The sequence below is a fragment of the Primulina tabacum genome, chromosome 5 (assembly GCF_025594145.1).
Source record: "Primulina tabacum isolate GXHZ01 chromosome 5, ASM2559414v2, whole genome shotgun sequence".
Classification (NCBI taxonomy): domain Eukaryota; kingdom Viridiplantae; phylum Streptophyta; class Magnoliopsida; order Lamiales; family Gesneriaceae; genus Primulina; species Primulina tabacum.
In genome coordinates, this window is record NC_134554.1 from 39779226 (window position 1) to 39792260 (window position 13035).

A 13035-nucleotide genomic window follows, 5' to 3' on the forward strand; every position below is an offset into this window, starting at 1 on the left:
GATTGTTCCGTATCACAGATAAAAATTTGTAAAACTGTGTTTCAATAGACTTATTCTTTCGAGAATATAATTGAATCAAAATCCTGCGTTGGTAAATATAAATGACCAGAAAAAATATATTTTATTTCATGATCTTCGTGTTAATACTCAAGTACATACAAGTTTTTTTTGGTACAAATGGCAGACAAAGGGACATTAAATTATATTTATTCATATTCGATCTGTCTATCTATAAAAAGAAATCTTTAGAAAAGTAGTCTTCTACTTCACCTATTATTATTACCGGTACATCAAAGATTATTTCAAAAGATCCCAACTTACTAAATAAACTTAAATACACACCAAAAATAATAATAATAAAAATAACAATAATAATAAATCCCCACACAAATTAATATACGAACAATATTGCCAAATATGTAACAAGTAAATAGATTGAAAGGAGACAAGTCACGGCTATTTCTGCACGCAACGATTACATTTTATTGTATTTATCAAAATGCATAAGAAAAAGGTTCACTTCTTCACATAACATTAATCAATTGGTGGCCATACTATGTAACACCACCGTCTCCACCGTGAGCCCCGGTCCGAAGCCGAATAGCACGCCCCATTCGAGACCCTCGCCGGTCGTGCTCAACCCCTCCTTCGCCGAGGCCTTTCTCATCTCATCCAAAATGAACACCACACATGCACTCGACATGTTCCCGTACTCGCTCAACACATGCCTGGTGGCTCGAAGCTTCTGGGGATCGAGGCCTAGCCGCTCCTCGACCTGATCCAAGATAGCCGGCCCGCCGGGATGGGCGATCCAAAAAATCGAGTTCCAGTCGTCGATACTCAACGGATCGAAAGCCTCTCTCAAGCTCTTCTCGATGTTCTTGGAAATCAAGCCCGGGACATCTTTCAGAAGGTGGAAAGTTAACCCCACTTCACGCAAGTGGCCATCGATTGCACCCTCGCTGTCGGGTAAAATCGTCTGCGCAGCGGATATGATCTGGTAAAGCGGCCGCTCAACGGCCAACACCGGGTCGGAGCCCACGATCATCGCTGCTGCTCCATCTCCGAACAACGCCTGGCCCACGAGGCTATCCAAGTGAGTCTCACTCGGACCCCGGAAGGTCACGACGGTGATCTCGGAGCAAATGACGAGGACTCTAGCGCCAGCATTGTTCTCCGCCAGGTCTTTGGCCATTCGGAGGACGGTTCCCCCGGCGAAGCAGCCCTGCTGATACATCATGAACCGCTTGACGGAGGGGCGGAGACCGAGGAGCTTGGTGACCTGGTAGTCGGCGCCGGGCATGTCGACGCCGCTGGTGGTGCAGAAGATCAGGTGGGTGATCTTGGATTTCGGCTGCCCCCACTCCTTGATTGCTTTCTGCGCCGCTTCTTTTCCAAGCTTAGGCACCTCCGTCACGGCTATATCTTGCCTAGCATCGAGTGATGGAGCCATGTACGCACAGAGATTTGGGTTCTCTTTCAAATATTCTTCTGTTACATGCATGTAACGCTTCTTGATCATCGATTTTTCACCTGAAAATTTTATTCATACATATTCAACAAGATTGAAGTTTAAAGATCAGATTCAGTAAGCTATAGACACAATTTAATTATAAAAAATCATATTTTATATCATTAAAATTTAAACTTAATCACGAAATACAGTTAAATAGGACAGTAAATAAATCAATTCGAGAAAATTTTCACGGCGACATGTGATTTCAGATAAGTCGCGCATTACATGAGTGAAACGGCGAGTAAAAAAGCAATCTTGTTCTTTTAAGACACGTGAAAATTCCATGTGCACCGTGTGGTATCCCGTTACTTATCTCACCGAAAATATATATAATATATCATACCCAAAATTATAATATAAGAAAATTTTATAACCAAAAAAACCTTAGATTTTTAAATTTTTGTAATTTTTATGTTTAACGATATTATATATTTTTAAAATTTTATATATTGTTTTGATATTTCGATATTTCACGAAAAATTTCAAATTTCACACCAACAAAAAAATTAATATAGTTACCCCACCAAAATTTTCGATTTAAAAATTCAATTTTTTTTCGATAAGATCCAAAAATTCGTTAGATTTTATAACTTCTATTTTAGTATGGGTACATACGTGGCCAAAATTTTATATATGATATATTAAATTTTATATATGATATATTTTAGAAGATAAAATTCTATAAAGTACATAAAATCATTTATTTATGTTGTTTGAGTTTGAATATTTTCAACTTTTTTTACCAGGCTGAGCATAAAAATAGAATCTCGAGAAAAAAAATCAACTGCTCGATATCATTGATAATTGATGGGAAAACATCGAAAAAATAACAAACAAAATCATGTACATAATCCGAAATCAAAAACATGATATAAAATATAAAAAAATCTAAAATTTAATGACATTTTGGATTTTTCAGATACTATGAAACATGAAGCAGTAACTAAAAAAAATTAGAATGATTGTTAATCAAAGTGTACAATGTTCTCGACTCGTGGAAAAAAAAACAGATACATAAAGCTATAGAGTGTATTTTGAATACTAATAACATAGTAAAAAATTGAGAATAAAATTTGAGTATTAATTATAAAAACAAAAATTGTTATTTTTTTGGATCAAAGCTAAGCATATAATAATAACATACAAAAATTAAAAAAATTTAGAGCTCCCAATAATGCTCAACATAATTATATCTCACTGCTTAAATATTTATATATTATGAAATCGATTTTATATTGAAGTTAATATACACTGGCAAGGAGTATTAGCATGAATTATAGACTAGTTGATTTGTCAAGTTTTTATTTTTTCATGGATTAAATAATTTTAATATTTGAATATAATAGTAAAAATTGTACCTTTTTTATAATAAATTAAATCAGAAATCCGAAGCCAAACATGCATAATATTTTTTAAAAAAAAATGAAAAGTTTTTCTTCATCCAAAACCATTTGATGTCTAAAATTAAACTTATAGAAACAATTAATCATGAAATTAATAAATTAAATAACGACATAACAACCAAAAATAATCTTACACATCCGCTTAAACTTTTCTTTAAGCTCCGTTTTGTGTTCACTATCGGTTATACGAAAGTAGTATTCAGGGTACGTGCTCTGATCAACACAATTCGCCGGAGTCGCCGTGCCGATAGCCAAAATCGTGGCCGGACCCTCCGCCCGTTGCGCCCTCCGGATTTCCTCGACAGTGGTCATGTTCGCCGGAAAATGGTAGGTTGCGGTGGTGAAGGGACTAGCAACCTGGTAGAGTGAAATTTGGTAGTTTCCGAGAGTTGAGGGAGTGAAAGTGGTATTTATAAGGGTGCATGCAATAGTCTGGTAGCTGAGAATCACGTGTGATGAGAAACTACAACAACTTAGATGGCAGATTGGCACGTGACAGAGTAATTAATTCTATTTATTATTTTGTTTATTTTTTGGTTAAAAAAACCGATAGGGTTGGTTGGTTGCGCTCATCTAGCCCAAGTAATGCTATATATGTTGCGTTTTAGACCGGAGGTAAGTGACGCTATAGTGTTTTTAACAAATTATATATTTTCAATAATAAGCTTTAGAAGTAAAAATTTTAAAACCAGATTTTTCATTTGCAATATTAGTTTTATTTGTCCCACATTGGTTGGATAAAATACATATGAGTTGTATATATAGTCTTGGACAATCCTACTTCCTTTAGCTAGCTTTTGAGGTTGAGTTAAATTCAAGTCTCAATTTTAACAATTAAAATACATTGTCTTTACTAATTTACATCGTTCAAATCAATAACAGAAACAATGAAATGTTTAATTTAATAAATACAGTGGATTGACATTATATTTGTTGAACAACAGAATTAACCGAATCTCCTTCACCAGCCTCAGCATTCATCGAACTCTTCTTTATTCTTATCTGAGAGGGAGTTGAGTAGGTGACTGATTTGGTTGTCACTCAATAAGCAGCTTTTACAACCGTTTTTCTACAGGATTCTCGAATATAGCAGTAATAATGTATATAAACAGAAATATTTCGATTTTCATATTAAACAAGTATCATGGTTAACTGATATTGATCTTCTATATTTTCATCCTCTAAGTGGCAGACCAGAACAAGAATAACATGTATTAGGTATGTTCATAATATATATTCATACAATTTGTTCATTAATTCAGTGCTTCAAAAATGCAGATTTCAAGAATCAGACTTTAAATATATCATATACAGGCTTCTTGGTTTTAATCACATTTCACATATTAAAACGGAAAGTTCACTTATTGTAATATGCTTAATAAGTTTATATAATACGCTTAATAAATTTATGCTGGTGTTTGAAAATTGTTTTGTTGTTGATAGTGGAATGCTGCTCGAAAATGGAAACTACCCACTTATGTGCTATTTATAAAGTAAAATATGATTGTTAGCTTCTTATTTATTGTCATTATTTGTTATAACTTCGAATTAATACGTCAGTTACAAAGTTTTAAAATGACTGCTGAGTGTTTAAATGGTCTGATAAATTATTATGTTGGAGATGGTCCGTCGAAAATACCATTATGAAATTATCTACAAAAAATTAGGTTTCTTTTCTGAAATCAACAAGTATGATGAAATTGCTAGCTTTTTTTGTTGAAATTTGGGGTTCAAACAATGCTTAGAAGTTTGATTCAAGAGATGAGTACTTGCACACACAGTTTGATATAGAACATATACTGATTAAAATAAAGATTTGAACTTATGTTTCATTTTTTCAATCAAATATGGGAAGGAATTTACATATACAGTACATGTTTATTGATTTAGAAAAAAAAACCTTTTTTTGTTCTACTAAGTTGTTCCATTTTTGAATTGGTCTAATAATTTTTGTGCATTGTCCTAAAATTTTTTGTTATTTGGGTCCGATTAATTGTTTACATAATTGTAGGACCGAGTGCTTATCGCTTTACCAAAAGCTATAGCTGGTGGTAATGATACAACTCAAATCTTTTAAACCGCACAGCAGCTAAAAAACCACGGTTCGATCGCTCTACCAAACAAGGACAATTATTGCACCCAACAATCTCCCTCCAAATAATTGTATTCCTTGCAATCAATGAGAATTGAACCCGTGATCTTGGCTCTGATAGCAATTGTAGGACCGAGTGCTTACCGCTTTACCAAAAGTTATAGCTGGTGGTAATGGTGCAACTCAAATCTTTTAAACCGCACAGCAGCTCAACCACCACGGTTCGATCGCTCTACTAAGCAATGACAATTATTGCACCAACAATAATGTTGGATATATCAACATTTTTCATGCTTACATCTCCATTTTTCAGCATCACATCAACATTTTTCGAGTTATATAAACGGAAAATCAGGACTCAAGAATTATAATGAGATTAATTTAACTGTGATTCGGTCCCTATGTCTAAACATAAATTAGGATTCATTCATCATATCATGAAACTTAGCCTCAACTCTCTGACTCCACGTGTTTTTCATTTAAATTCCTAAACTTAGAAACCCAAAAATATAGTTCATATACACAATTGAGTCGATTTTTACTATTAATTGGTAAGTTAGCACTTTAATTTGAATGTTTTATTCCCACATTTGTAATTTGGGTGCTACAAAATATTTTGGCAAAATTTGTGTGAGACGGTCTCACGGGTCGTATTTTGTGATACGTATATCTTATTTGGGTCATCCATGAAAAAAATATTACTTTTTATGCTAAGATTATTACTTTTAATGTGAATATCGGTAGGATTGACCAGTCTCACATATAAAGATTCGTGAGACCGTCTCTCATATAAAGATTCGTGAGACCGTCTCACAAAAGACCTACTCAAATATTTTTTTTTGGTGTCCAAAATAGTTGTTCTAATTTGGTATCCAAAAATCATTGCATACTCAATTTAATTCATTTGTTACCTAAAATGCGTCATTTGTTCTATAATTTCAACGTGTGCCTATATTGGCTCAACATAATGTAACATTTTGTAACTAAAAAAATTATAATTACGTACCTAATTTGATTCAATTGATACTTAAATTTGTGCATTTTTGCTATAATTTAAAAAATATGTACATATAAATATTGTTTAATTTTCGTATCTTACGTACGTTATAAATAATATACCCGATTAACGCAATAGATATCCAAAATTCATAAATTTATGTCACAATTTCAAATATTACCTATTTTTGAACCAAAAAAAGTCGGGAGCTAAAAGCCTAAAATGGTAAAACATGGACGAAGCTGAACGACTCGATAGATATTTAAAGAAGACGGAAATCGAAGAATTTCAAGAAATTTTAAACATATTGATACTCCTGTAAAGGTCCGGGTTAATGGTGACTCATTTCCGGGTTAATGATGACCCGGGTTGTCGGTTGAATAACCCGGATCAGAAGCCAACTGCCCGGGTACTTTTCCTCCACCCGGTTTCGCATACAGGTACCCAGGTAACCAACTACCCAGGCCACCTCGAGAATCGCACCACACTCGAGTGTGATCGATACAGGCAGTCTAATCCGTCAGAACCACTTGGGTTTGGAGTGTCCGAGAAGTCATCAGAAGCTAGTATGATAAACCGACTTAGTAGGTGGTGTGATAACCGAGGTAACTACCCATTCTTCCACTATAAATAGCAGGTATTAAAGTCATTTACTGATTCTGAGATCTTTGAACTAAAAGCACTTACATATTTTCCCTCAAATATTTCTTGTATTCATCTAAAAGCCTGCTGACTTAAGCATCGGAGTGGGCACGTCGGACATCCCTCCGGCGCCCATTCACGACCTACTTTCTTGTTTGCAGGTGTTGATCCAAGCCATTATCTTCACTCAAATTCCCAAACATTATAAATTATTGATTTGGTCCGTTGGAGCCCCGTACCCGGCTCACCCATTTTAACGGGATCACATCACTGGCGCCGTCTATGGGAAATCACTGAGTTCGAGACGTTGATATGGCTCGTACGAGAAGAACCAACCAGGGTAATTCTCACGCCCAGGGTGATGGGGGACAAACTTCAAGACAAGCTGATGTTAATAACATTGGAACAAATCTCATTACCCTGACCCCTGAAGAGTTAAAGAAAATGATGGCCGATGCCGTTGTGCTAGCTATGGCCAGGAAGGAAGTCTCTCACCCTGTCACATCACCCGGCGATAAACAGGGACGTGATCAGGGATTTGAGCAGGAGCAGGAGCAGGGGCAGGGAAGGAGGGATAACGAGATGGTAGGAGAAGACGAGGGATCCAGCGTTGGGTCCAAATCTCCTACCGTGGCAGAGGAATTGTTGGAATTAAGGCAGAAGATGAAGGTCTTGGAAGGACAGTTGGAAAGACGGAGCGTTGCCCGGGCAGTCCCGAGAGGATGCCCATTTTCTGATATCATCGTCCGGGAGCCTCTTCCTGGAAATTTCAAATCTGCGAAGGTGAAAGACTATGATGGCAATGCAGACCCGGAGGAACACCTGGCCAGGTTTGAAAATATGGCCATGTTGCACTGTTACACTGATAGAATCAAGTGCAAAGTGTTCCTAACAACACTGGTGGATTCAGCTCAGAGGTGGTTCGAAGGCTTGACTTCCCAAAGTATCAGTTCCTTTGGAGACTTCCAGAAGGTGTTTTTACACCATTTTAGCAGCAGTAAAAAGTACAAAAAGACTGCTTTTAGTCTTTTTGAAGTTAAGCAGAACCTAGAAGAGAGTTTAAGGGCCTATATCAGAAGATTCAACAGAGTGGTCCTAGACGTCCCTACTTGCGCCACTGAAACAAAGACTACTGCATTCACCCAGGGTTTGAGAGAGGGTGAGTTCTTCAAGTCACTGACTAAGAAGGTGCCGGGAGATTTCGAGGATCTATTGTCGCGAGCAGAAAAATATATCAATATGGAGGAGGCCCAGAAACAGAAGAGGGAGGCCGTGAGAAAGGAAAAAGGAGACCGGATGTCTAAGCCCGAGGAGAGGGGACAGAAAAGAGGCAATACAGGGCATTTTTCTCACCACGTGCCTCTGAAAATTGCTCGGGAGAGGGAAGTGCAGGAGTGCAGCAGAGATTTGGCCCCGGATCATCAGTTATCCCGGCCAGAAAAGAGTGGATTTTGCTCTTTTCACAAAGTATGCCACCATAACACTGAAAACTGCAAGGAACTAAAGGGGAATTATGTCTCACCCTCCATCCCGGGACCCAGTAACAATAGCCAGAGGCCGAGAGTGCCACCTTGGACATCTCGGCCACCAGGATCCAGCGCCCGAGGAAGAAGTGTGAGGAATATCCCGAGGATTGAGCCCAGTAGAAGAAGGGAGCCTGAGCCCGAGAGAAAAAAGAATTCGCCCCCTGCCACAGGAATGATCAAAATGATATTAGGAGGCTCTACTGGTGGAGACTCTAACCGGGCAAGGAAGGGGAGAAGCAGGAGGGAATGTTTGGAGGTAGAGGGAGCAAGAAGGAATGAGGCGATCATTAGTTTTGGCCCGGAAGATTTGAGAGGGGTGAATCTGCCCCACAACGACGCCTTGGTGATCCAAGCCCGAGTGGCGAATTATGATATTCTACGGGTCTTTGTGGACTCAGGCAGCTCTGTAAATGTAATTTTTAAAGATGCCTTTGTACAGATGGATTTGCAGGGCTACTACCTAGAGGCTGTAGAGACTGCCCTCTTTGGTTTTGCTGGCCATATGGTTTACCCGGAAGGGGAGATCATGTTGCCATTAACCTTGGGTTCTCAGGATCTTAAGAGGACGGTGATGACTTCATTCACCGTAGTGGATTCTCCGTCATCATATAATATCATTTTGGGGAGACCGGCTATGAACGAATTGAGAGCCGTAGCATCCACATACCACAAAAAGATAAAATTTCCAGTAGGAGCTCGGGTGGGAGAAGTCCGAGGAGATCAACCATCCTCTCGGAAATGCTATGTGGAGGCAGTCCGGGCTGATCAGAGTAGAACAAGGAAGGAAGGGAAGAAGGCAAGGGTGGACGGGGAAAGAACGATGGGGAGAGGAGAGGTGCATTTTGTGACAGAAGAAGAACAAGAAGTAATAGAAATCGGACCAGGCCAGCAAATCCGGGTGGCCCGAGATCTCAGTATATCCACTCGGGTCAATCTGATTCATTGTTTAAAAACTAATATTCGTGTGTTTGCTTGGTCCCAACAGGAGTTGACAGTGATTTCTCCCTTGATAGCAGAACATCAATTGAACATCCTCCCGGGATCTCACCCAGTAAAACAAAAAAAGAGGCACTTTGGCTCTGAAAAGGACAAACTGATTGATGCGCAAATTAAGGAGCTTCTGAAAGCTGGCCACATTCGGGAAATTCAATTCCCCACATGGCTTTCGAATGTGGTCTTGGTACCCAAATCTACCGGGAGGTGGCGCATGTGTGTAGACTTCCGCGATCTCAACAAGGCGTGCCCCAAAGATCATTATCCTCTGCCCAGGATTGATCAGCTGGTGGATTCCACCTCGGGCTATGAATTGCTATGTTTCATGGACGCATACCAGGGGTACCATCAAATCCCCCTGGCTAAAAAAGATCAAGACAAAGCCAGCTTCATCACCTCGGGAGGTACATTTTGTTATATTGTAATGTCTTTCGGGTTGAAGAATGCCGGGGCTACTTACCAGCGTCTGATGGATAAAGTCTTTGAGAAGCAGCTGGGACGGAATGTGGAAGTCTATGTGGATGATATTCTATCCAAATCTCGGGAGGGTGCCAGCTTTATTAGTGATCTAGAAGAAACTTTTGCGACTCTCATGCATTATGGAATCAAGCTTAATCCTGCCAATTGTATTTTTGGCGTGAAGAGTGGCAAATTCTTGGGATTCATTGTAACAGACCGAGGGATCGAGATGAATCAAGAGAAAGTCAAATCTGTGCTAAGTATGTCATCTCCCCGATCTGTCAAGGAGGTACAAAAGCTAACTGGGAGAATTGCTTCCCTTTCCAGATTTATTTCCCGATCAGCACACCGGAGTTATCCTTTTTTTCAAGTCTTAAGGAAGGCCCAACAATTCGGATGGGATGATAAATGTGAACAGGCCTTCCAGGACTTGAAAATTCATCTTGTCGGGCTCCCGGTGTTGGTGAAACCAGAACCTGGAGAAAAATTATATGTCTACCTATCCACTACAGAGTATGCTCTCAGCTCTGTTCTAATAAAAGAGGAAGGAACTGATCAAAAACCTGTCTATTATGTCAGCCATGCTCTGAGGGGGCCCGAGCTCCGGTATAGCGAAGTGGAGAAAATTGCTTTGGCCCTGGTCATGACCGCCCGGAAGCTAAGACCTTACTTTCTGTCACATCAGGTTATTGTTCTTACCAATAGTCCTCTGGGTAGGATCATGACTCACTCTGAAGTATCCGGGCGGATGATAAAATGGACAGTAGAGTTGGGTGAATTTGACATCGAGTACAAGCCCCGAGTGGCCATTAAAGCGCAGGCTTTGTCAGATTTCTTATCTGAAATGATCCAGCCCAGCGAGGAGGAGGTATGGAAAGTATCAGTGGATGGGGCATCTAGCCTGCTGGGGTGCGGAGTAGGGGTGGTGTTAGTGTCTCCCCTGGGAGAAAAGGTCAAATTAGCATTAAGAATTGATTCCCGGATAACCAACAATGAAGCTGAGTATGAGGCTGTTCTTGCAGGTATTCGAGCTGCCCGGGAAGTTGGAGCTTCTCGGATTATTCTATATTCTGATTCACAGCTCATCACTCAACAAATAAAGGGCATTTATGAGGCTAAGGATGACAGGATGCTTAAATATTTACAGCTCATTCGAGCCCAAGCAGAAAGCTTCATGGATTGGAATATTGAACAAATACCCCGGGAAGAAAACAGTGAGGAAGACGCTTTGGCCAAAATGGCCGCTTCTTTATCAGAAGTTAATACCCGGGAGGTGCTGCATATTACTCGGCTGGTTCTCTCTACGGAGGAAGAAGCATCACTCCTGCCTGAAGATTCATGGATGACACCGCTGATCGCGTACATTACGAACCATGAGCTCCCTGAGGATAAAGCCCGAGCTCGGAAGATCAAAAGACAAGCTCCCAGGTTTGTTCTCTTAAATAAAATTTTGTACAGAAGATCATTCCAAGGACCGTTTTTGAGTGTTTAAATGAAAAAAGAGGTGGATTATGTTCTCTGAGAGATTCATGAGGGGTGTTGTGCCGAGCACCTCGGAGGAATGTCTTTAACTCGAAAAACAATGCTTGCTGGATTCTGGCGGCCCACCTTAAAACAAGATTCTGCTCGTTTGGTCCAGATTTGTGAGGGCTGTCAGCATCATTCGAATTTCAGCTACAGCCCCGCCACTCTCATGAAGCCTATTTGGGCATCCTGCCCTTTTGATCAATGGGGCATGAATATTGTGGGTCCTTTTTCGGTTGCCCGGGCTCAGAAAAAATTCTTACTAGTAGCTGTTGACTACTTTTCCAAGTGGGTTGAAGCTGAGCCTTTAGCAAAAATCACCGAGCAGGAAGTATTGAAATTCTTGTGGAAGAACATTGTGTGCCGGTTCGGTGTGCCCAGGAGAATAATCTCGGACAATGGAAGACAATTTCAAGGTAAAAGAATTACGTCATGGTGCCAGGAAATGAAAATCACTCAATCTTTTACCTCTGTTGCATATCCTCAAGCCAATGGTCAAACAGAAGTTGTCAATAGAATCATTGTGCAAGCATTAAAAGCAAGACTTCAAGGTAAAGGAAAGAATTGGGTGGAGGAGTTACCTAGTGTTATATGGGCTTACAGAACTACTCCCCGGGCACCTACTCAAGAAACTCCCTTCAGTTTGGTATATGGTTCTGAAGCAGTTCTTCCAGTAGAGATCGGGCAGACTTCTTCCCGGGTAGAATCTTACCCGGAGGACAATGACCAGAGCAGGGCCATGGAATTAGACTTAATAGAAGAAAAAAGGAACAAGACATTTATTCGAATGGAGGCATACAGAAGTCGGGTGATGAAATCATATAACAAGAAGGTCCGCATCCGAGACTTCCAAGTTGGGGATTTAGTCATGAAAAAAGTCAACCCTGCTGGGGAAGTTGGGAAGCTGGAAGCCCGATGGGAAGGACCTTATAAAATCACTCGGAAAGTCAACTCGGGATCCTTTTATTTAGAAGATGCGCTGGGACGTCCCCTCAAAAGGCCTTGGAATGTGTTTAACTTAAAGAAGTACTATGCATAATAGATGTAATTGTTTGATAGAAGAAATCAATAAAAAATATATTTTCTCAGAGTATTGCGTTTGTTATTATATCTCGAGAGCTGCTATGGCCCGGTTCTTAAAAAGCCCAGGGTACTACACCCTGGCTCGGGGCACCACACCTCGACCATTCCCAAGTCCCGGGACATGATTCCCGGCCCAAGGCTCCGTACCTTGGTTCTTAAAAAGCCCAGGGCACTACACCCTGGCTCGGGGCACCACACCTCGACCATTCCCAAGTCCCGGGACATGATCCCCGGCCCAAGGCTCCGTACCTTGGTTCTTAAAAAGCCCAGGGCACTACACCCTGGCTCGGGGCACCACACCTCGACCATTCCCAAGTCCCGGGACATGATCCCCGGCCCAAGGCTCCGTACCTTGGTTCTTAAAAAGCCCAGGGCACTACACCCTGGCTCGGGGCACCACATCTCGACCATTCCCAAGTCCCGAGACATGATCCCCGGCACAAGGCTCCGTACCTTGGTTCTTAAAAAGCCCAGGGCACTACACCCTGGCTCGGGACACCACACCTCGACCATTCCCAAGTCCCGGGACATGATCCCCGGCCCAAGGCTCCGTACCTTGGTTCTTAAAAAGCCCAGGGCACTACACCCTGACTCGGGACACCACACCTCGACCATTCCCAAGTCCCGAGACATGATCCCCGGCCCAAGGCTCCGTACCTTGGTTCTTAAAAAGCCCAGGGCACTACACCCTGGCTCGGGGCACCACACATCGACCATTCCCAAGTCCCGGGACATGATCCCCGGCCCAAGACTTCGTACCTTGGTTCTTAAAAAGCCCAGGGCACTACACCCTGGCTCGG

The 13035-nt window shown here is 40.9% G+C and overlaps 2 protein-coding genes across 2 annotated transcripts; one reads left to right on the forward strand and one right to left on the reverse strand.

The window, feature by feature from the left end:
- Positions 1 to 348: 348 nt before the first annotated feature.
- On the reverse strand, positions 349 to 3297 carry LOC142547650 (chalcone synthase-like). Its single transcript, XM_075656032.1, has 2 exons — positions 3054 to 3297; positions 349 to 1533 (listed from the first exon to the last, which is right to left on the reverse strand). Exons 1-2 carry the CDS (start codon positions 3229 to 3231, stop codon positions 539 to 541), a joined length of 1173 nt encoding a protein of 390 aa, XP_075512147.1. The 5' UTR covers positions 3232 to 3297; the 3' UTR covers positions 349 to 538.
- A 3665-nt stretch (positions 3298 to 6962) lies between these two features.
- On the forward strand, positions 6963 to 12191 carry LOC142544461 (uncharacterized). The gene is made up of 6 exons (XM_075651506.1): positions 6963 to 8582; positions 8628 to 9041; positions 9162 to 9356; positions 9612 to 11056; positions 11303 to 11568; positions 11818 to 12191. The coding sequence occupies exons 1-6, from the start codon at positions 6963 to 6965 to the stop codon at positions 12189 to 12191; spliced, it is 4314 nt and encodes a 1437-aa protein (XP_075507621.1).
- The last annotated feature ends 844 nt before the right edge of the window (positions 12192 to 13035 follow it).